Consider the following 22,887-nt stretch of genomic DNA (forward strand, 5'->3'; position numbering starts at 1 on the left):
TTTAGGGAAGCTTTTAATATTTGATGAATTGTTGTATTTTAATATTTTGCTGGAAGCTGCCCAGAGTGGCTGGGGAAACCCAGCCAGATGGGCGGGGTATAAATAATATATTACTGTATTATTATTATTATTATATTAAACTGAAGCATAACGCTTCCCCCTGACCTGTAGCCACTAGTGGTAAAAAACCAAACAAACTCAATACTGCTCTTAATCCTACTCCTCGTTCCTCCCCGTACCAAGTCCAGGATGAGCTGCTCCAAAAGGTCCTCCTTTCCTCCTCCTCGAGCCTCGGCGGCAGCTCCCAAATCACAGTCCGGCGCGGTGGGGCTGCGGGGCGGCCTCCGAAGCGGTGGCGGCGGCGGCGGCTGCTCCTCCTCCGGCTCCCACCGAGCGACGCCTCCGCAGCAGCCCCAGCCCCGCACGGGCTCCGGAGCCCCGCCATCCCCGCCGCGCTGCCTTTTCCGGCCGCCTCTGCCCGCCGGCCCTCGGCTGCTCTTCCTGCGGCCCTCCGGAGTCAGCTCGGCCCGCCAGCGGCGGCGGAAAAGCTCCAGCTCGGCCGCTCCGTCGTCCATAGCAACCCGCACAGAGACACCGGGCTCAGCCGGGGCTGACACCGGGCCCGGCCGCTTCCGGTTTCTAGGTCCGCTGGCGATAGCAGCCCGGGCGGAAACTGAGGCTGCCGCTCCGGGGTTCCGCCGCGTCGTCGGGGAGCAGCGCGCTCGGCCAATCAGCGAAGGCAGCGCCGGCGGAGAGGGCGGGAGCAACTCCGAGTTCCACGGAGAGCCGGTTCGGAGAGATTCCTCTGCAAACCGCGCTCTGTTGTGGCATCTTCTCCCCGCGCAGAAACGTATAAAGCAGCAGCAGCGATGTATTTCATGCCACCCCGGCAGCCGGCACGCCGCTTCGAATTTCCTATTCGTGTTTCGGCTTTATTTTGAATTGTTGCTTGTGCCATATAATTAAAGCGTTGCACTGCAATACTATGCGTTGTTGTTGTTGCCATTATAATGGGTATATCTTGCAAGTCAGGTGCGCCACACCTCTCATTTCTTATGATGGCACTCTCCGCTTAACCGTCTCCTCGCAAATATCTGGATAACCAGTCTTATCCTTTCTTCTTGTGGACATAACACCCCATGTCAGCCTTGGTTTGATTCCGTTTACAGTGGTACCTCGGGTTACATACGCTTCAGGTTACATATGCTTCAGGTTACAGATTCCGCTAACCCAGAAATAGTACCTCGGGTTAAGAACTTTACTTCAGGATGAGAACAGAAATTGTGCTCCGACGGCGCGGCAGCAGCGGGAGGCCCCGTTAGCTAAAGTGGTGCTTCAGGTTAAGAACAGTTTCAGGTTAAGAACGGACCTCCAGAACGAATTAAGTACTTAACCCGAGTTACCACTGTAGTTATTTAGTTATGAAGGTACCCCTGTTTAGGGAAGTTTTTAATGTTTGATGTTTTATTCTGTTTTTAATCTGTTGGGAGCCACCCAGAGTGTCTCCCAGCTGGATGGGTGGAGTATATTATTATTATTATTATTATTATTATTATTATTATTATTATCATCTCATAAAGTTCTGTTTTGCTATTTGGGTTACATTCACGGCTTTTTTTTCTAGCCAGGACTCACTGGAACTGAGTTCCTGCACCTCTCAGGTGGGCATCCTTGCCATTATAGGAGAACAAGGGAGACGTTCATGATGAGTTCCAGTACCTCATTTTCTAGAAAAATAACACTGGTTACATGGATAAAATTAAATAACAATATTCCCCACCCCACCCCCAAAAAATCATTATTATTATCATCTATTACCTTACTAAAAAGTAGGCCCACTGAAATTAATCAGACTAAGATAGCCATGCCCATTAACTTTGGAGGGGCTACTCTTAGTAGAACCTAAATGGATATAATCCTATTAAGTCAATTGCTTTGAAGTGTGATGCATAATTGGTAAATGCTATTATTGTTCCTATCGGAGGATTTAACTGTGAGGCAGAGTTTTAATTGGTAAGACTGAGAGGTATTGTGAGAGCTATTGTGGCTCTTGGGTGCTACTGCTCCAGGGAATTAAATAAAACTTTACCAAAGGTAGCTTTTTATTCTTATCATGTGGTAACTTTTTCTTACCAAATTATACATTATTATTTACCGCTGATTATATTTATGGCCTATTGCAACTCAGCCTAATCTGGTGCAACTGACACAGCCATAAACATGTTTATCTCATTTCCCTTTTCCTTCCTCTTCCTTTGTTATTTTTCTTGTTGGGTGTATACTCTGGAAACTGTACATTAAGGAACAGAATAACATTATGCAATACAGTGGTACCTCAGGTTAAGTACTTAATTCGTTCCAGAGGTCCGTTCTTAACTTGAAACTGTTCTTAACCTGAAGCACCACTTTAGCTAATGGGGCCTCCTGCTGCTGCCGCGCCGCCGGAGCCCAATTTCTGTTCTCATCCCGAAGCAAAGTTCTTAACCTGAAGCACTATTTCTGGCTTAGTGGAGTGTGTAACATGAAGCGTATGTAATCTGAAGCGTATGTAACCTGAGGTACCACTGTACACACCCATGTTTTTCTGAGTTGTGTGGAAACACTATACACACAGGTTTAATTTCCTTTGGAGGAAAGAGAGCACTGGACACCTGCAGTGTCTTTTACTGTTTTCTTTCATTTTATGATTCAGAAAGAGCCTAAGTCAGACCATGGTCCCTCTAGCTCAGTCTAGCGATGGCTGTGCAGAGTGTCAAGCAGGGAATCTTTCCCAGCCCTGCCTGGAGATAATATGGATTGAATCTGGGACCTTCTACTTGCAAGGATGAGGCTCTAGCACTGCAATTGTAGAGTTGGAAGGGACCCTGAGTGTCATGTAGTCCAACCCCCTGCAATGCAGGAATCTCAACTGAAGCATCCATGACAAATGGCCACCCAACCTCTGCTTAAGAACTTCCATATAGAATCTGACAACCATGTCTATGCTGCACACACCATAACATATTATATGAAAACGCTTGCTCCGAGTACAGATGGTGATGGGGAATCTCTTGTCCTTGAGATGTTGCTGGTCTTCTATTATCCCTGACTGTGGGTCATGCTGACTGGGGCTGATGGGATGGGGCCTGGAGTTGATCACTCTCTAGAGCAGGGGTCAGCAACATTTTTCAACCTCAGACCATGTGGTGGGTCGGACTATATATTTTTTTGGGGGGGGGCTTAATGAACGAACTCCTATGCCCCACAAATAACCCAGAGATGCATTTTAAATAAAAGCAAGGTCGGTGGTTCGAATCCCCGCGACGGGATGAGCTCCTGTTGCTTGGTCCCAGCTCCTGCCAACCTAGCAGTTTGAAAGCACGTCAAAGTGCAAGTAGCTAAATAGGTACCGCTCCGGCGGGAAGGTAAACAGCATTTCTGTGCGCTGCTCTGGTTCGCCAGAAGTGGCTTAATCATGCTGGCCACGTGACCCGGAAGCTGTACGCCGGCTCCCTCGGCTAATAAAGCGAGATGAGTGCCGCAACCCCAGAGTCAGTCACGACTGGACCTAATGGTCAGGGGTCCCTTTACCTTTACCTTTACACATTCTACTCATGTAAAAACACGCTGGTTCCCAGACCATCCATGGGCCGGATTGAGAAGGCGATTGGGCCGCATCTGGCCCACAGGCCTTAGGTTGCCTACCCCTGCTCTAGAGGGCTATAGGTTAGCTATCCATAACCTATGGCTATTCCCAAGAGATCCCAAGAGATAATGAATCCCTGCCCTCTAATGTATTTCACCTTTTAAACCAACTCACAGCTCTCTCCCCTGGGCTTTCTGCCCTTTTCTTCCTTTATTCTCTCTCTCTCTCTCTCTCTCTCTCTCTCTCTCTCTCTCTCCCCCCCCCCATTGCAAAAGTCATCCCCCCCACACACACAATCTGCCAAGTTCTCACCTCTCTCTCACCCCAGCAGGTGAATTGCCCATTCAGGGAGACCATCCACAGCTATTAAAGGAACATTAACATTCACTTGTCAAATCTCTTTTCTCTAATTGGGCAACACTTTCAAGGCCAAACCATAGTGATAAGCCCATCAGGAGCAACCAGAACAGCAACCTCAGGTTCAGTATTAAATGGAGGATTTGCAGGAAGAGGGTTCATTTCACACATCACAGGAAATGAAGGGCAACACAAAAAAATCATAGTGTAGGCGTGTGTTTTGTTAAATCTGAACAGGAGCCAAATAAGCAGGAGACACTGGGCCAGGAACCCAGGCTCCCAGATAACATGTTCCCCGTACAATTCATCCCATAGGAGCATAGGAAGCTGCCTTATACTGAATCAGACCATGGGTCTGTCTACCTCAGTGCTGTCTACACTGACTGGCAGTGCCTCTCCAGCATGCAGGTAGAGGACACTCTAGTCTGGAACCCTGAAGTTCTGAACGGAAACATTTTCGTGCAGTATTCCTTGCTCCGTGGGGAGCTCTCCGTGGTACTGAACTGCAGCAGCCTGATTTCTGTTTTGCACTGGAACAGAGGGAGCTGCCTCATTCTAAGTCAGACCAAGGACTGTTGTTGTTGTTTAGTCGTTTAGTCGTGTCCGACTCTTCGTGACCCCATGGACCAGAGCACGCCAGGCACTCCTGTCTTCCACTGCCTCCCGCAGTTTGGTCAAACTCATGTTCGTAGCTTCGAGAACACTGTCCAACCATCTCGTCCTCTGTCATCCCCTTCTCCTTGTGCCCTCCATCTTTCCCACCATCAGGGTCTTTTCAAGGGAGTCTTTTCTTTTCGTGAGGTGGCCAAAGTACTGGAGCCTCAGCTTCAGAATCTGTCCTTCCAGGGAGCACTCAGGGCTGATTTCCTTCAGAATGGAGAGGTTTGATCTTCTTGCAGTCCATGGGACTCTCAAGAGTCTCCTTCAGCACCAAGACCAAGACCAAGGACACATTCAGTTTAATATTGTCTGTGCTGACTGGCAGTGGCTCACCAGGATCTCAAAGGCTCTCTGCCAGCCCTACCTGCAGATGCCAGGGTTATGTTGTAAACGAGCCCTGTGATCTTCGGATGAAGGGTGATATACAAGTTTAATAAATAAATTAAACATAGTAGCTTCTGCCTCCAATACTTGAGGTTCATGAGGGGTATGAACTTCATCTGCAAGGCAAACAGGATCCACCTGTATTGCAATCCACATTGATTGGCTGATTGGGAGATTCATCCATGTAGCTCACTACTGTGTACACCATGAGTGGTTAATAATATATGAAGGTCTCTGCCCCAAGGCACTTACTATCGTAATCTCAACACAGAGTTGAGAAGAAGTGTGAAGAAGTCTGAAGAAGTGCGTATGCACATGAAAGCTTATACCCAGAACAAAGTTAGTTGGTTTCTAAGGTGCTACTGGACAATTTTTTAATTTATTTCAACACAGAGAAGACATAAAAGAAAGGAATTTAAGGAGGCAGAATAAACAAAGGATGAATGTGTTTTTATTTTTCAGTTAACATGAAGTTAAGCTTAGTTAGGAATGGGCAAAATGGCCTGATCCAGCAGGCAGTTTGTGGGGGGGGGGAAGAGAAATAGGGAAGGAAGGAAGGAAGGAAGAAATAAGGAAAGTAGATAAGAGAAAGAAAGGAGAGGGGAAAGTGAAATTAGGAAAAGTTAGAGGAAGAAAGCAAAGCAAAGGAAGACAGAGGAAAACAGAGGTGCAAGCTTGAAAAAAATATTGGGGTGCCCAGGTATGTCCCTCCCCACATAATCAATCACATGATGGGGAGCACCCACACCGTTTGAATGGCAATGCAAATCAACTTTTTTGGGGGGCGCCCCTTAAATATTTTATTGACGGGGCGAAGGGACTTCAGCCCCCAGAAGTTAGCTCCTATGGAGGAAGATATGAGAGGAGCAGACGTCCGTGAGATGGAAAGAAAAACAAGGAAGGTGGAAAGAAGGTGTAAGAGGAGGAGGACAGGTAAGAGAAAGAAAAGGAAGGGGGAAGGAGATAGTTGAGAGAGAGAGACAGAGTAGGAAGAAAGAAAAAAAGGATGGCCGAGAGAGAGAGATAGAAGAGGAGGCGGCTGCCCCGAAAGAGTTAAGCCTCCCTCGCTCGCTCGCTCCCTCCCTCCTCGGCCGCGTCTCTCCCTCGCCGCCGTCTTGCGGCCGCCCCGTCGGGGAGGATGATCTCAGCCAGCATGTGACGCCCGAGCGCGCCACGCTCCGCGCCAGACTGACAGCCGCGGCGGCAGCAGCCTCAACAGCAGCAGCGGGAAGAGCAGCAGCAGCCTCGGCGGCGGCGCATCGGCTGGCGTGGCGGCGCGTCTCGGGGCTGGCGAGCGGCGCTGGGCTGGGCGGCGAGGGCGGCGAAGGCGAGGGCGGCGGGGCGCCGGGCCTGGCCACCATGTGCCCGTCGTGCGCCTCCTCGCTGCCCGGCCGCCCTCCGGCCGCCGCCTGCTTCTGCGCGCAGAGCAGCCCGGGCCGGGCGCGCGTCTCCGGGGCGCAGCTCACGGCGGCGCGCCTGCGGGCCATCGGCGATGAGCTGCAAGCGCGGACGGCGGCCAGGAAGGCGGCGCGGGGCCGCCGGGCGTCCGCCGCCGCCGGCACCGGCCTGGCCACGTCCCTGGCGCTGCTGGCCGCCTTGGCCTGGCTGAGCCGCCGGGGGCGCGTGTAGGGCGGCGGAGCGATGGCGCCTCGACGGGCGGCCCGGCGAGTCAGCGGCACCGGCGGTAGGTGAGGGGCCCGGCGAGGCGGGGACGATCTTGGGGATCCAGGCAGCGGGAGGGGGAATCTGGGGAGCTCGGTCCTGCTTCCAAGTGGGAAGCAGCTGCCAGCCCGTGTCGGCAGTACTGAGCTGGAGGGGCCGTGGGTAGAAGGCAGCTGCTTCCCCTGTTCCTGTTTCATTCAGCTCATTACCCTTGAAGACTGGACGCTTGTTTTACTTTTTATGTGGAGAGCACCACAGCCCAGTGGTTAGAGCATCTGCTTAGGCCCCCAAGTTGAATCCCCAGCATCTCCAGGTAGGGTTGGGAGAGACTCCGTGCCTGAAACATCTGCCAGTCAGTGTGGACAATGGTCTAACTTGGTGTAAGGCAACTCCCCATGCTTAATTCAGCCCTTTATCCAGAGCATTGAGGACTAGAAACTTTTATTTTTGCCAAAAGCACCATAGCTCAGGGGTAGCACACAATCTGCTTTGCATGCCAAAGGACCCAGGTTCAATCCCTGCAACTCCAGGTAGAGCTAGGAGACAGCCCTGTCGGAAACCCCAGAGAGTTGTTGCCGGTCAACGAAGACAGTACTGAGCCAGATAAACCAGCTTGGCTTAAGGCAACATCCTATGTTCCTCTAAGTCTAACCTTTCTTGGCATGGTTGTAGAATTATTGGAGTAGAGTCCCCCAGCTGGAGCCACTTCCCATGTTATGAAATGAGTGAGGGTGCAAACACGGGGCAGGAGTCCACGTCAGAGAGCCTAGTAGCACCTGGAAGACTCGCAAAGTTAATTGTGACACAAGCTTTCCTGAACGAGAGTCCATGGGGGATTCTAGCCCATGGAAGCTGGCGATGTGGAATGATTCTATGATTCTATGTTTTGTTAGTCTTTGAAGGTGCTACACAGGACTCTTTGTCTCCAAGAAGCTAGCAGGACTCTCCCCCTTTTGAAAACATAGCAATGAACATCTTCTGATGGTAATCTAAAGCCATGTTTCTTTTGCACTGGCTTCACCAGCTCGGCATCCAACAGATGTTGTTGTACTACAACTCCCATCCGCGCTGCCATGGTTGGTTGAAGGGTGCCGTAGCATATCTCGTTTGTGGGGTAGTTCCCTGAGCTACAAATGAGGAAGCTTCCTAGCTGGGATATTGTCTCTGCATCAAACATGTTAGGTGGTTTTCAGTTAGCGTTTCCACCTGGAAATAATGATACTGATCTACCTGGTAGGGTTGTTGTAAAGATTACAGCTAGAAAATGCACATTAAGCCTTTTGAGCCCTGGGAAGCACTCAACAGGTGTTAAGTCAGATGGTGATGATGAGTTTCATATATAACATGGCATGCTTGCATTGATGTGACCTGATATTAAATTCCTTTCTCCCCCTCCAATATAAAATGCACAAATAGTTTGTGGAAATCCTTGACGTGTGGCATGGAGAGGGCAATTGGTTTAAACAGCTTTAAAAAAATGTTTACATTAGGAGTATTTGTTGATGGGCGGCTATTCAGATTTAATTAAGAAAGTGAATGGAAAGGGCCTTAGGAAAACATCCACAGAGGAAAAGACTTTGATTGGCTGTAGCCACAGTGCCTAGGTGGAGCCTCCACATTCAGCGGCACTCAACCTGTGAGTGTCAGTTGTTGGGTGGATGGGAAACAGGAGCAGGAGAGTGTGAATGCATTCATGTTTTGCTTGTGGCTTTTACTGTGGCAAAGAGGACCAGCCAGTCTGGCGGTCTGATCCCCTTTTCCATGTTGCATGTGCGCAGTGTCCAAACCTTTCCTGTAAACTTCACCAGAGCTGATGTGGCTTACAGATGAGACATGGGTAGATTGCCTTCAAAGAGAGATGTTGGACACAGAGCATCACCAGTGACAAGATACCTTTTGCGAGATCTGCTTTCTCGTCTTTGCTTCCTGCCCTTAAAGATAACAGGTGGGATCTTTAACACAGAACTGGGGAGGAGGACCGTAGTTCAGTGGGTAGCGGGCACGCTTAGCGTGCCAAAGGTCCCGAGTTCAATTCCCGGCATCTCCACGTAGGGCTGGGAGAGATCCCTCACCTGAAACCTTGGAGAGCTGCTGCCGGTCAGTGCAGACCATGCTAAGCTCAATACACCGATGGCCTGATCACATATAGAGTAACTTTCTAAGGTGCCAGTGGCAACTGACCAAGGAGGGTGTGGCGAGGGTGGCAGCTCCAGGATAGAGAAGTGAGGGTTTGCTGTCAGTAGCTGGCGTAGCTGGAAGCTTCTGACCCTAAGCCAGGGACCTGTTCCAGCCACCCTGCCTGCCAGCGGCTGCCCCATTTAATGTGCAAATTCCCAGCTGGCTCAGCTGGCCGAGTGGGAGGAAACTTGGGTGAGAGGCGGATGCAGGACCCAAGCTCTCCCAGGCAGGTGTGTCTGTTGGCAGCCAGCGCCAAGCCTTGTGAGCTAAGACACATGCATGCCTAAGGGAGGGAAAGGGATGCACAATTGCGAAAGTTGAAGAGACAGACACACCGTAGCTTACTGGCAGAGCTCATCATTTGCATGCCGAAGGTCCCGGGTTCAATCCCCGACATCTTCAAGCAGAATCGTGGAGTTGCCAGGGACCCTATCATCTAGTCCAACCCCCCCCCCCCCGCAACACAGGAATATGCAGCTGTCCCAAGTAGGACAGGAAGAGACTCCTGCCTGAAATCTTGGGGAGCCAGTGCCAGTCTGTATCTGCAATACAGAGCTAGATGGGTCAAATGCCCTGACTCAGTATAAGGTATTCCTCTGTTTCTGGGGCTTGATGGAAGGGGCATAGTTCAGGAACAGTGCTCTGCAGAAGGTCTCTAAATAGTACCTCTATTGAGGATACTTCCAGCTGACCTGCTTACTGAGCACTCATCCCTATTTTTTTATTGATTGGTTCATTAATCACCTTCCACACCCACGTCTCAAGGCGATATATAATGAAATGCAATTAAAAACAGCAGCACAGAAAACAGCTCGGGACCAGGTTAATTGAGAGACTGCCTTCTCCCTTATTTGTCCACTAGGTCACTAAGGTCTGTGGGAGAATGTCTCGTGCAAGCCCCAAAGATCTCAGAAACACCTCCACTTTGCAGTAATTCATAGCAGGGCCTTCTCCGTGGCTGCCCCTTTTCTATAGAGCAGCATTGCAGTCGGGATGTGGCAGATGCTCCTGCTATCTACACTATGTTTCTTGCTCTGATAGGCTTATTATGTTTGCGGGGTGATCAAATGTCGTACTTATTCAACAGTCACTCTGATTTGTTGGTGGGAAGGGTAGAGGTTTGTGGCAACAGAGCAAGAGTTATCCAGTGCCTTCTGGTCCATTTTCCCTTCACTTTCCTTACTGCAGAAAGTCCGATCTTTTGGGGAAATGGGTTTGTCACCCCAGGCCCCCCAACAACAGAGCAGCAGGGCTTTACTGGGATGCAACTGAATCTCACATAGAAAACCTCTTCAAAGAGGATTGTGGATCAAGTGATAGGAAGGCCCTCTTGCATGAGATCTTAAAAGAGAGCTGGCAAGAAATCTGAGCTGGTGTAAGGCACCTTCTGATGTGCCTAAACACTAATTCCATCAAAGCTCTGGTTGAATTGATTGGGGTTCGAATTTCACCCAAAGACTGCCAACCAGATATTTTCTTTCTTTTTTTTAAGAAAACACAAAACCTTAGAAAATACAAACCAATAACAGATCAGCATCCTGAGTGTAACAGTTTGAACGCCTTACTCTAAAGTGAAAACTCTTGCTGGATGGAGGCAGGGATTTCTCTGGCCTCTTTGCTATATGCTGAAATCCACAGCCTCTTTACCCTGGGCATTTGACAGGTGAGGTGTTGTGTTTTGCAGGACCTACCTCTTGGGCTGAAGTTCTGCACTCTTCCCTTCCCTTTGAAGCGGTTTTCTTTGTTCTGCAATGGCAATGGTTCGATCTGCTTTTATAACTCTGTGCCGTACTGTTGCCACCTGCCCTGGGACCTTATGGTGAAGGGCGGATAAGAAATATCATCAATAAAAATAAATAAAACCCTCTTTCTTCTTGATACGAGGGCAGAAACTGATTTAAAGCAGGAAATTGACAATTGGATTTCCCTAGAGGATTTTTTCCACTTTAAAGTACCTAGGAAGGGGTTTTTGGTTCCCTTTTTATTAGAGCATCAGCATTAGGGTGAACATCCACCCTCTCCTCTCATATCTCTCCCCCCCAATCTAAATCACCCACTCCCCTCTAAGCTACGATTAGTCCTGGTCCAGAACGGTGGAGAGTGGAGAGGAAAATATTTTCAGGGTGGAAGAATGCATCTCCCTTTTTTTGCTCTGAGGAACTGATACCAATTTAGAGAGTTGGGTGTGTTTTTGTTTGGGGGAGGTTAAATTAGATGGGGTGGGGAAGGTTAAATACTAACCTCCCTCGCTGCCAGCACGGTTGATCTGAGGAAGATCAGAGTCCTTTGCAGCTACTTTATAGTAAGAAAAATAAAGGCAGGTCATGGGCATTCTTGCATCAAGCCCAATTTAAGTCTCCAGCATTGCAAAGCCTCTTCCTCTCTGTATGAGCAGGAAGACAACTTTAGTTGTTTTCTAAAAGGTTGCCCACGTGGATGTCCTGTTTGAATTGGTGGTAGAGATTTTGCTCAGTGGTAGATGTGTTGTGTGAATTTGGTTTTGGCTCCCATCACTTCCAGAAGGAAAACACTGAATGAAAAGCAGCTGTCCTTTGAAATCCACACCTCTGAATTTGGGGGTGCATGTCTCCAACTGAACAGAGTCCAGGAAAAAATATGCATCTGTTATGGGAAAGTGTGCCTGAAAATGCATACATTAGTGAAACTAATATACAAAGATACCGGTACATTGTATTTTGGAGGGAAATTGCTTGCAAAAAGTCTTCCTTTGAATCAGTATTGTACACAAAACATGTGTATATGAGGAGAAATTTGCACCAAAATGCTGATGAGTATTTGTGGGGAAAAAACTGATGTGGGAAATGGGAAAACTGATGTAGAAAAATGGGAGAGGAAAAATTCAGATTGGAAGAATTAGATAAACTGCAATTGACAGATATGCCCATCACCAGTGCATAGACCAAGTGGTTTGCACGCAGAAGGTCCTGACTTCATTCTCTTTCATTTCCAGTTTTAAAAAAGACCTCGGTGTGTTTCAGTAGACCACAAACATTGTTAACCTGATTACCTATCCTGGCCCTGGTTTAGCCCTTCTCTCGATATTTCTGCAAAACACAAGTGGCTTATTGTACAAAGTCCTAATCTTCTGCTTGATAGCTATGGTCCGGTTAGCGGTAGCCGATTGCTATAAGGACTCCACACAGTTCTCATTGCAAATCTGGTCTCTTGCTTAGCTGAAAAACTGAAAAGCAAATACTAATAAGGTTTGAAAGCAGGAGGGACAAATTTGCAGACAAGTGGGATCCTTTTTGCATTGCATGGCCCATCACTGAGGTGTAATACAATTTCCACTTTCCCAAAAAATTGTTTTGGTTAGATTCGTTACTGAGGCATCAACTTCCCTGGCGAAAGCAGTCCCTGATGGTCAAGGCTGAAATGGATGTATTCTGTGTGCTCGCAAATTTTCCCTGCTAGCATGTAGCAGATTGCCGGGCCCTGTGTTGTTATGGTTATGCTAACATCCTTTCATGTCATTGTGTACGGTTTGACACTGCGATGTCATGGATTGATAAATAAAAATGTGTGAGAAAAGATCTTGGACAGCAAAACCCTGAAAGAGCTGCTCTGTCTGTCTTGAGATCGAGGAGAGCTGCTGCCATTCAGAGCTGACAGTTCCAGGCTCAGTGGTCTAAGTGGCCTGACTCAAGGCCAATTCATGTTAGGGATGCGGGTGGCGCTGTGGTCTAAATCACTGAGCCTCTTGGGTTGGCCGATCAGAAGATTGGCAGTTCAAATCCACACAACTGGGTGAGCTCCCGTTGCTCTGTCCCAGCTCCTGCCAACCTAGCAGTTCGAAAGCACGCCAGTGCAAGTAGATAAATAGGTACCGGTGTGGCGGGATGGTAAACGGCATTTCCGTGTGCTCTGGTTTCCATCACAGTGTCCCGTTGCGCCAGAGGTTTAGTCATGCTGGCCACATGACCCGGAAAGCTGTCTGTGGACAAAGGCTGGCTCCCTCAGCCTGAAAGCAAGATGAGCACTGCAACCCCATAGTCACCTTTGATTGGACCTAACTGTCCAGGGGTCCTTGACCTTTACCTTTTAGTGTAATAACCCCCAAAGCTATTGAAGGCTTAGCTGCCCATGCTGTGCGGAAGTGCCTGTGGATATCGCTGGGCAGCAGGCATGCCATCCTCTTATCAGATCATTCCTCCTCCTAAACGTCTGCTTGGATGGTGGTTTTGAACCTTTTCCAGGTCTTTCTGTCTCTCTCTTGGATCCGCCTTGATCCAAGCATCTCCCCCCGCTCTCCCTTTTTTGGGGGTTACGATGCACGATCAGGAACGGGAAAGTTCTCTGGGGACAAAGGCCACAACACAGAATCTCCATCATGCCTTCCTTGTCAAAAGGCATCATGGCAGCAAAGAATGGACCGCATCTCATTAAGCTGACTTTTCCCAAAGTGCATGCTTCAATTAATTTGCAGCACGTTAAAGGAGTTAACGAGTCTGTTGCTTTTGCCAGGGTGCGGTGCAGGGAACGATAAGCGCACTGCAGTGTCAAGGCAGCAGAATCAGGTTTGTTATGTATTTGCACCTAGTCGTCAAAGACTATAGGAAGCAAAAAGGTTGGCAGTGTGAACGTCCTCCGAGGTAACCTCAGGCTGAGTTAGCCCGGGTCCACTTCAGGGGTGGTAGCTCAGTGGAATGGCATCTGCTTTGCATGCAGAAAGTTCTTGGTTCGATCCCCAGCATCTCCAGGTAGGGATGGCAGAGAATCCTATCTGAAACCCTGGAGAGCCGCTGCCAGCTGGGGTAGGCAGTACTGAGCTAGGTGGATTGAGGCTCTGTATTTGTTGTTGTTTAGTCGTTTAGTCGTGTCCGACTCTTCGTGACCCCATGGTCCAGAGCATGCCAGGCACTTCTGTCTTCCACTGCCTCCCGCAGTTTGGTCAAACTCATGTTCGTAGTTTCGAGAACACTGTCCAACCATCTGGTCCTCTGTCGTCCCCTTCTCCTTGTGTCCTCCATCTTTCCCAACATCAGGGTCTTTTCCAGGAAGTCTTCTCTTCTCATGAGGTGGCCAAAGTATTGGAGCCTCAGCTTCAGGATCTGTCCTTCCAGTGAGCACTCAGGGCTGATTTCCTTCAGAATGGATCGGTTTGATCTTCTTGCAGTCCATGGGACTCTCAAGAGTCTCCTTCAGCACCAAGACCAAGACCAAGGACACATTCAGTTTAATATTGTCTGTGCTGACTGGCAGTGGCTCACCAGGATCTCAAAGGCTCTCTGCCAGCCCTACCTGCAGATGCCCGGGTTATGTTGTAAACGAGCCCTGTGATCTTCGGATGAAGGGTGATATACAAGTTTAATAAAGAGTCTACTCCAGCGCCATAATTCAAAAACATCAATTCTTCGGCGATCAGCCTTCTTTATGGTCCAGCTTTCACTTCCATACATCACTACTGGGAAAACCATAGCTTTAACTATACGGACCTTTGTCGGTAAGGTGATGTCTCTGCTTTTTAAGATGCTGTCTGGGTTTGTCATCGCTTTTCTCCCAAGAAGCAGGCGTCTTTTAATTTCGTGACTGCTGTCACCATCTGCAGCGATCATGGAGCCCAAGAAAGTAAAATCTCTCACTGCCTCCATTTCTTCCCCTTCTATTTTCCAGGAGGTGATGGACCCAGTAGCCATGATCTTAGTTTTTTATTTATTTTATGTTGAGCTTCAGACCATATTTTGCGCTCTTCTCTTTCACCCTCATTAAGAGGTTCTTGAATTCCTCCTCACTTTCTGCCATCAAAGTTGTGTCATCTGCATATCTGAGGTTGTTGATATTTCTTCCAGCAATCTTAATTCCGGCCTTGGATTCATCCAGCCCAGCCTTCATCGTCATGAATGATTAGGCAGCTTCCAATCCACCTACCACATCAGCAAACATGAAACGCCCCCATTTTTTTTTGCATCACGCCTCTTTAAAAAGGAATATATGTTCTCCTCTTAACGAATATTGAGATAAGGCAAATGAGAGACAAGACGAAATGGATTTACTGACGTCATTTACATAAAATGACGACAAACCTAAATGAATAAAGGCGTGAAATAAAACTCTGCACCCCCAAATGTTTCCAACAAGGCACAGCAGTCTCTCGTAAGAGTAATCTGCTTTCATCTAGACAGCAGAATTCGGTTGGGGGGGGCTGGGGGAGCAGGAGGGAGCCTGTGTGATCCTTTATATTAATAACCTTCTGTGCCTGCTCAGGGAAGCATTTTTAAAAAAACATGATTTCATGAGTATCTTTGAGGCTCTGTCACATGCACAAACCAAATGGGCCCTGCAACAAAATGTTGCTGGGTAGACTTGCTTCCTTGCAGGACGGTCGATGTTCACAGTTCTTAGCAGTTTGCTAAGGGTGCTGAGAGCTGTGAGAAGACCTCTTTCTGCTCTCAGAGCTACAATTCCCAGAGTGGTTTAACAATTAATTCTTCTTACTGGGGAACTCTGGGAATTGCAGCTCTGGGAGGAGACTAGAGTGTTATCCTAGCACCTCTCAGCAGCACCTTTAACAAACTACAGTGGCACCTCTGGTTACGAAGGTAATTCATTCCGGAGGTCCGTTCTTAACCTGAAACCGTTCTTAACCTGAGGTACCACTTTAGCTAATGGGGCCTCCCGCTGCTGCTGCGCCACCGGCACACAATTTCTGTTCTCATCCTGAGGTAAAGTTCTTAACCCGAGGTACTACTTCCGGATTAGCAGAGTCTGTAACCCAAAGTGTTTGTAACCCGAGGTACCACTGTACACTTCCCAGATTCCTTTGGGGAAAACCACGATGGTTTAAAGTTGTATTGTACTGCTTTAAGTGCGTAGTGCAGATGCGGCCTTAGAAGGAATGATGCTCACCTGTTTGACCACTTTAGTCTGCAGAATTAGCCTTTTACAAGTGCTATGTAATATTTCTTCTGCCCTTGCAAGAAATAGCTCCTTCGGTGTGGTGGCACCTGCTCGTTGGAACTCCCTGCCCATTGACATTATTAAGCAGGTGTCTTTGCTGTATTGTTTTTGGAGCCTGCCAAAACCTTTCTTCTTCCTTTTATCCTAGCATGTGATTGTAAACGTGCAATTATTAACACGCAATTTCATCATGCATAATTGTTTCAAAACGACCAATTTTATTTATGTTTTGGATAACACGCCAACTGGTTTTTAATGCTTTGCTTTCATCTGTATGGTTTAAATGAATGGGGTTTTTTTAATTGTTCATGGTAAGCTTAAGAGGCTGAGTAAGAAGTACATACCGTTTGCTCAGTAAGAAATAGAATAAATTTGGCTTATATGAGAAAGAATGTAGGAAACGACCATTTCCCGCCCCCCGCCCCACTGTAGAAAACACACACTGTAGCTAAGTTAGTCATGGCCGCCTGTCTGAAGACAGGCTGGGAAGCAAGGCAGGTAATAACAAAAATGATAATAATTTTATTATTTATACTCCGCCCATCTGAGACTGGTGTATAAATGAAGAGACACCCTGGCAGAGAGGCTAGACTTTATACTGTATTTACTTGAATGTAATGCACACCTTTTTTGGCAAATAACGTCGTGAAAATTAGGGTGCACATTAGATTGGATGGCGCTAGCAAATACTTTTTTTTAGTTACAGGGTTTTGAAAGGTGCGCATTAGATTCAATGGTGCATTAGATTCACGTAAATACAGTAATATAGGACCAGGTGGAACCCCATTGGCCCTTTGTGTCACCTGATCCCTGCTTCGCCGGTAGCTCTGGCGCCTCCTGCTGGTCACCAAAAGCATCAATGTCAATGGGCTGAAAATTTTGGAAGGCATTATTCCAAGATGGTGTTGCTCTTCTTCCTTACATGCTGGTGGTTACGTGGCTGCTTTCTCCTCCTGGAAGTATTCCCCGGGCGCCACGCAGCAGTTACAACTCGGAGTGATAAATACTGTGTGGTGTTTGTCTGCCTGCGCGATCCCTGCAGGATCGAGGAACACAGGTGGCACGCCATCAGTCCTGTAATTACTATATTATTTATTTATCCCTACAGCTAATTAAGTATATTAGACTTAATGTAAGTTCCAGAACCTTGTCCTGAACGCTGGGGGATCGGTCCTGGAACATGCGGAATAATTGCACACGCCGCACGCAGACAAAGCTTTCTTGCACTGAGTCAGAACATTCCCTTTAGGTGGCCCAAGAAGTATCTGTTCTAAGCTGTCAGCTCAAAAATTAGGGTGGAGGTGATGAACAGTTGGGGGGCTCAAGGGCCACATTCCCTATGTCAGGGGTCCCCAAACTAAGGCCCGCGGGCTGGATAAGGCCCAAGGGACTCGTTTATCCAGCCCGGGGCAACCCCTGCTGCCGCCACCCGCTCTTACCCGCGGCTGCCCACTTCTGGGTTGGAGGAGTACTGGAAATAGCTTGTGCGCATGCGCAAGTGTTATTTGCGCATGCGCAAGCGTTATTTCCGGTGCACATCTGGGTCGAAGGAGGCCCATGCACATGCGCATAAGCTATTACAGGTGCTCCTCTGAACTGGAAGTGCGCCGGAAATAGCGTGTGCGCATGCATATGGGCACATGCTCCCTGCCCTCTGGCCCACCGTGCGATCGGCGCTGGAGACATTGGCCCAAGGTGCAGTAAGTTTGCTGACCTCTGCCCTATGCTCTGCCTCCACGTTTGGAAGCAGCAATGCTTCTGAATGCCAGTTGCTGGAAACCACAGGGGAGAGAGAGAGAGCTCTTATGCATGGGTCCTGCTTGCAGGTTTCAAACGGGCATCTGCTTGGCCACCCTGAAAACAGGATGCAGGATTAGACCATTAGACCAGAGATTTCCAAACTGTGCTTCGCGACACTTTAGTCACACACCTGCAGTGTTTAGGTGTGTCGTACGAACGCTCAAAGGAGTTAGTTTAACTTCTGGTTAAATGGAGCTTAAACAGAGCAATGGATAAATTTTTGAAACAGCAAATACCAGCTTTGCCCAAGGCATGATGGATAACAGCAACAACCAGGGGAAAGAAAGACATAACATCGTACATGGACAGGAAGAAACAACATGGACAGAATAATTGCCACACACAGGGAGAACGAGGATATAGTTTGAGTTCCTCACTTGTGGTTTTATAAATCATTTAATGTGTTAACACAGATAGAAGTTATTAATATTGCAGTTGTTGTATAAGGGATTATTATTATGACCGGAATGTAATGGAAATTAATAAGATTTTGGAACACAAATAAAGCAAATAATCAAGCCATCAATTCTAGCACAAAGTTATATAATTCGATATTTGAACTACTGATATTAATAACTGTATTATAAATTGGTGTTCTTATAATGAGGCTACTATTGGATTGCAATTGAAAACTAATAAAAATTATTATCAGGGAGATAGAGAAAAGTTTAACCTCTGGTTTGCTAGTAAAACTGAATTACTGCGTCACAAAATGATGCATGTCTAAAAAAGCGTGTCACCAACATGAAAAGTTTGGAAAGCTCTGCAATAGACTGATCCCGCATGGTCTTAATGAAGTTCTTATACTCAATGACCAGGGATGATGGGAGTTGTAGTCCAAAACACCTGGAGAGCACCAAGTTAGGGAAAGCTGGCATAGATGATGGGCCATTGATCTGACTCAAGATGGCAGCTTCCTCTCTTCCTAAAACAGGGCCTGAACATTAGAGGCTGATTTCAGGCTTCCAGCTATAATGATGAAAACATTTCAAGATTTCCAACTGGTTCAGAAATTCAGGAATATTTCTTTCTCCTGAACTTGATTTCGGGGAGTGACCAACGATATTTTATTTCAATCAAGTGGCGTATAAATTTTATTAAGTAAAAATAAATTAAAGGGGAAAGTCTTCAGGCAGTACATAATTAACCTAGAAAATTGATTTGCTGCCCGCAGAGCTCTCCAGGTTATTTTTGCTGCAAGTAGGAGTTTGATATCGTAAAACTTGGATCTGGCCAGGGACTTGGGGCCAGATAATGTGCATTATATGGGAGATTTGTGATTCCTCTGTGAAGGAAGGGGAGGGAACGTAGGGCAAACAGCGTAGTGGGTGGATTTTGACTGAGGAAGAAAAAGCAAGTACAGAACAGATAAACACTCAAGTTCTGTGAACAAAATTTATTGTTTCATTCTTCATTTGCTGCATTTATATCCTACTTTTACTCCAAGGAGCGCCAAGTGGCATACACAGTTCTCCTCCATCCTGTTTTACAACTCACAACAACGTGAGGTGGGTTAGGCTGAGAGGCACCCACGTGAGGTGGGTTAGGCTGAGAGGCTGACCCGAGGCCACCCAGCAAGCTTCGTGGCCAAGCAGTGATTCGAACCCTGATCTCCCAGGTCCTATTCTAGAGGTCAGCAAACTTTTTCAGCAGAGGGCCGGTCCACTGTCCCTCAGACCTTGTGGGGGGGCCAGACTATATTTTTTGGGGGGGAAATGAACGAATTCCTATGCCCCACAAATAACCCAGAGATGCATTTTAAATAAAAGGACACATTCTACTCATGTAAAAACACGCTGATTCCTGGACCGTCTGCGGGCTGGATTTAGAAGGCGATAGGGCCGGACCTAACCCCCGGGCCTCAGTTTGCCTACTCATGTCCTAGTCCAACACTTGTAACTAGTACAGTGGTACCTCGAGTTAAGAACTTAATTTGTTCTGGACTTAATTTGTTCCACTTTAGCTAATGGGGCCTCCTGCTGCTGCCGCGCCACCGGAGCACGATTTCTGTTCTCATCCTGAAGCAAAGTTCTTAACCTGAGGTACTATTTCTGGGTTAGCTGAGTCTGTAACTTGAAGCGTCTGTAACCTGAAGCATCTGTAACCAGAGGTACCACTGTACACCACCACTGGCAACCTTCAACCGTGATTTCAGCCTTTAAGAGAAGTTGGATTGTCTCATGTGCAGCTTGGCTCACAGATGAGATGAGAGATCACTGAGCCTTCAAGCTCAATGGCACTCTATCTTTGAATACCAGGCGATGGGGGCAGTGGAGCGCTTGAGTTAAGGGGGCTAACGGCTGGCTCCATTCCTTTTCGTGACATTTTGGACCAGCGGTTCCCAAATGTTCCACTTCCCCCAACCCTCCCCATGGACCATTTGGGAACGTCTGTGTTAGACCCCCTTAGCTGCTGTCGTGTGCTATAGCGATGGGAGGGAGCTTAGTTAAGTCAGGTGCTGCCTCTTTGAGTCAGGGAACAATGGCTGTTTTGATTAGGGATAGCCAAGGTTGTAGTCCTTCCGCTGCTGTGGACTACAACTCCCATCATCCCTGATCATTAGCCGTGCTGCCAGGGGCTGATGGGAGTTGTAGTCCACGATTAGCAAGAAGGCACCGAGTAACGGAGAGGGGGATAAAACTACACGGCAGCATTCTTGTATATTGCAAGGATCTCACCACCTCCATATTGGAGGGAGGCTGTTTTCAGGAACAATTCAGGCTACTTTTGTAGGTGCTGAAGGTGTTTGGGAGGGGGGTCCGAGCCAGAAGAGATTGTGCCATCTCTTGGCGGCTGTACGGTGAGAGATTGAAGCTGTCCAAACTCTTCTGGGTGAAGTTCCAAGGCTGGGGCACAGATGCGAATGAAACCGTATGGTGGGATAATTAACTAGACAGCTCGTGCAGCCCAGAGCCCGCCCGCCCACCCCACCTCACCAGCTGTGTTAATTTATATCATTTCTTCCGCCTCAGACTTATTATTGCATCTTTGCAATCCGTCTCTGTCTCGCTTTGTTTCGGTTGATGGGCAACTCGTGTTCGCTTTGAAGGTCACAGCTAAAACAGCACATGTGGCACCTGTAACAGAGCCAGTTCTGTCAACTGAAGTGGTCAAGAAGGCATAGATCTGGTTAGGCCAGAGCTGTCAAAACTTGGGCCTCTATCTGTTTTTGGACTACAGTTCCCATCATCCCTGACCACTGGTCCCACTAGCTAGGGATGATGGGAGATGTAGTCCAAAAACAGCTGGAGAGCGAACCTGGGTTAGGCGATCTCACAGGTATGTGGAGCCACCTCCATGAATTTCAGTGGGTCTACTCTGAGCACGATGCCACGCAGGATGCACCCCTCTGTGTCCCTGGGCCTCTTTCATCTCTGATTTTGAAAGGAAGATGGGTGCAGGAACCAGGCCTCCGCGGATTGCAGCTGTTAAATATGCAATCTGACATCACCTTGAAAGGCCCAGCCAGCCTGTCTTATGCCAGCCTGGCGCCGGCTGCCTTTTGCTCTACCAGCCTAGACGTGGCACAGCGTGTTAAATTAAAGCCCTGCTTCTCCCTGCCAGCCCCACTGCCAGCTTGGTCCACCGCCATCAGCGCTGCCAAACCTTTTCCCCGCTGTCAGCTGCTGGGGCCGATGTGGGGCCGCGCAGTCAACGTTTTCAGCAGAGTTAATTATCTGCATTCGGAATTGGACTGATAAGATTTCCGGAGGCAACTCGTGCTGGGTAGTGCAGAAGTCCAAAAAAAACACCCAGCCCCAAAACCAGGCAAAGGCTGGAGGCATCGCCTTTGCGATGGGGCTTGGCCAGCTGACTCAGCAGTGAGCAATGTTTTAACATGATAAACAGGAAGCTCGCGGGATTTCTCTCTCGCGCTCCTGCTTTCAGGTCAGCTGCTGGTGCCACGAAGACAGGTTTGCTCCTCGGTTGTACGTATAGGGTTAACTGGGAGGGGCCGTTGTTGTTGTTGTTGTTGTTGTTAATAATACCCCGGCCACCTGGCTGGGTTTCCCCAGCCACTCTGGGTGGCTTCCAGCACATATAAAAACATAATAAAAGGTCAAACATTTAAAACTTCCCGATACAGAGCTGGATTTGGATTTGATATCCTGCTTTATCACTACCCGAAGGAGTCTCAAAGCGGCTAACTTTCTCCTTTCCCTTCCTCCCCCACAACAAACACTCTGTGAGGTGAGTGGGGCTGAGAGACTTCAGAGAAGTGTGACTGGCCCAAGATCACCCAGCAGCTGCATGTGGAGGAGCGGAGACGCGAACCCGGTTCCCCAGATTACGAGTCTACCGTTCTGAACCACTACACCACACTGGCTCTCCCTTCAGATGTCTTCAGATGTCTTCTAAAAGTTGTATAGTTCTTTATTTCCTTGGCATCTGGTGGGAGGGCGCCACCACCGAGAAGGCCCTCTGCCTGGTTCCCTGTAACTTCACTTCTTGCAGCGAGGGAATTTCAGTTTCTCTCAGTTTCTCATTTCCCCCCAGCCTCAAGTTCAGTTCTCCACATTTCCCCATCAATTTGCAATTCCCTCCTCCCCAAACGTCCTCGTGAAAACCTGCCAGCATTTTAGTACAAATTTCTCCTAACATCCATGCTTTTGTATGCAGCTTTGCCTAATAAACGCATTTTTTGCGGAGCAGTTTCTCCCAACGTAACGCATTTTCCAGTGCGAACTGAATCGGATTCCTCTTCCATCCCTAGAGGAGATACATGGCTTTCAAGAAACCATCAGACTCCCTGGTGCTTTTTTGTACAGGCATTTAAATCCTGTGCTTTGACCCCCTTGGCAAAACCCCTGCTTAGTGCGTAATCCCAAAATGCAAGTTTCTTCCTGTTTTATTCTGAGAGATGGCAAGGCTTTGGCTTGATGCAGGAGCCGCAAATGGGACCAGAGCTTGCTGCCAGCATGTCTCATTAGTGAGTCAAATCCTGGCAATGGAGGCTCCAGTTAATGGCGATGCAGGGCCTAAGATCGCCAAATCCGTTTATTAGCATGGAGGTGTGTGTGTGTGTGTGTGTGTGTGTGTGTGTGGTCTTGTTGACTGATGAGGCTGAGGAGAGATTGATACTGTACACTGGGGTCTGCAGGAGCATTCCTGGATGATGTGCAGCTGATCAATAGAATATTATATTGCAAATCGCTTCAGAATCCCTTGTGGGAAGCAATCTGTAAATGGCATAATTATGATAAGTAATGATAATAGGAATATAGGCACATAGGGAGCGGCCTTAAACCAAGTCCCACCAACTTGTTCAGTTAGCTCAGTATTGTCCACACTTTCTTGCAGCT

At 48.1% G+C, this 22,887-nt stretch overlaps 1 protein-coding gene across 5 annotated transcripts in view; it reads right to left on the bottom strand.

The window, feature by feature from the left end:
- Positions 1 to 673, bottom strand: part of FBXW8 (F-box and WD repeat domain containing 8) — a 67,056-nt gene extending 66,383 nt beyond the window's left edge. For 3 of the 5 annotated variants that reach the window (XM_053368138.1, XM_053368139.1, XM_053368137.1), the window contains exon 1: positions 240 to 671. In XM_053368138.1, the coding sequence (XP_053224113.1) occupies positions 240 to 575 (336 nt within the window). In that variant the 5' untranslated portion in view covers positions 576 to 671. Of the gene's footprint in view, positions 1 to 239 lie in introns of all 5 variants that reach the window. The other 2 variants (XM_053368140.1, XM_053368141.1) reach the window with 2 other exon arrangements.
- Between the last annotated feature and the right edge of the window lie 22,214 nt (positions 674 to 22,887).

The sequence above is a fragment of the Podarcis raffonei genome, chromosome 16, assembly GCF_027172205.1.
Source record: "Podarcis raffonei isolate rPodRaf1 chromosome 16, rPodRaf1.pri, whole genome shotgun sequence".
Classification (NCBI taxonomy): Eukaryota; Metazoa; Chordata; class Lepidosauria; order Squamata; family Lacertidae; genus Podarcis; species Podarcis raffonei.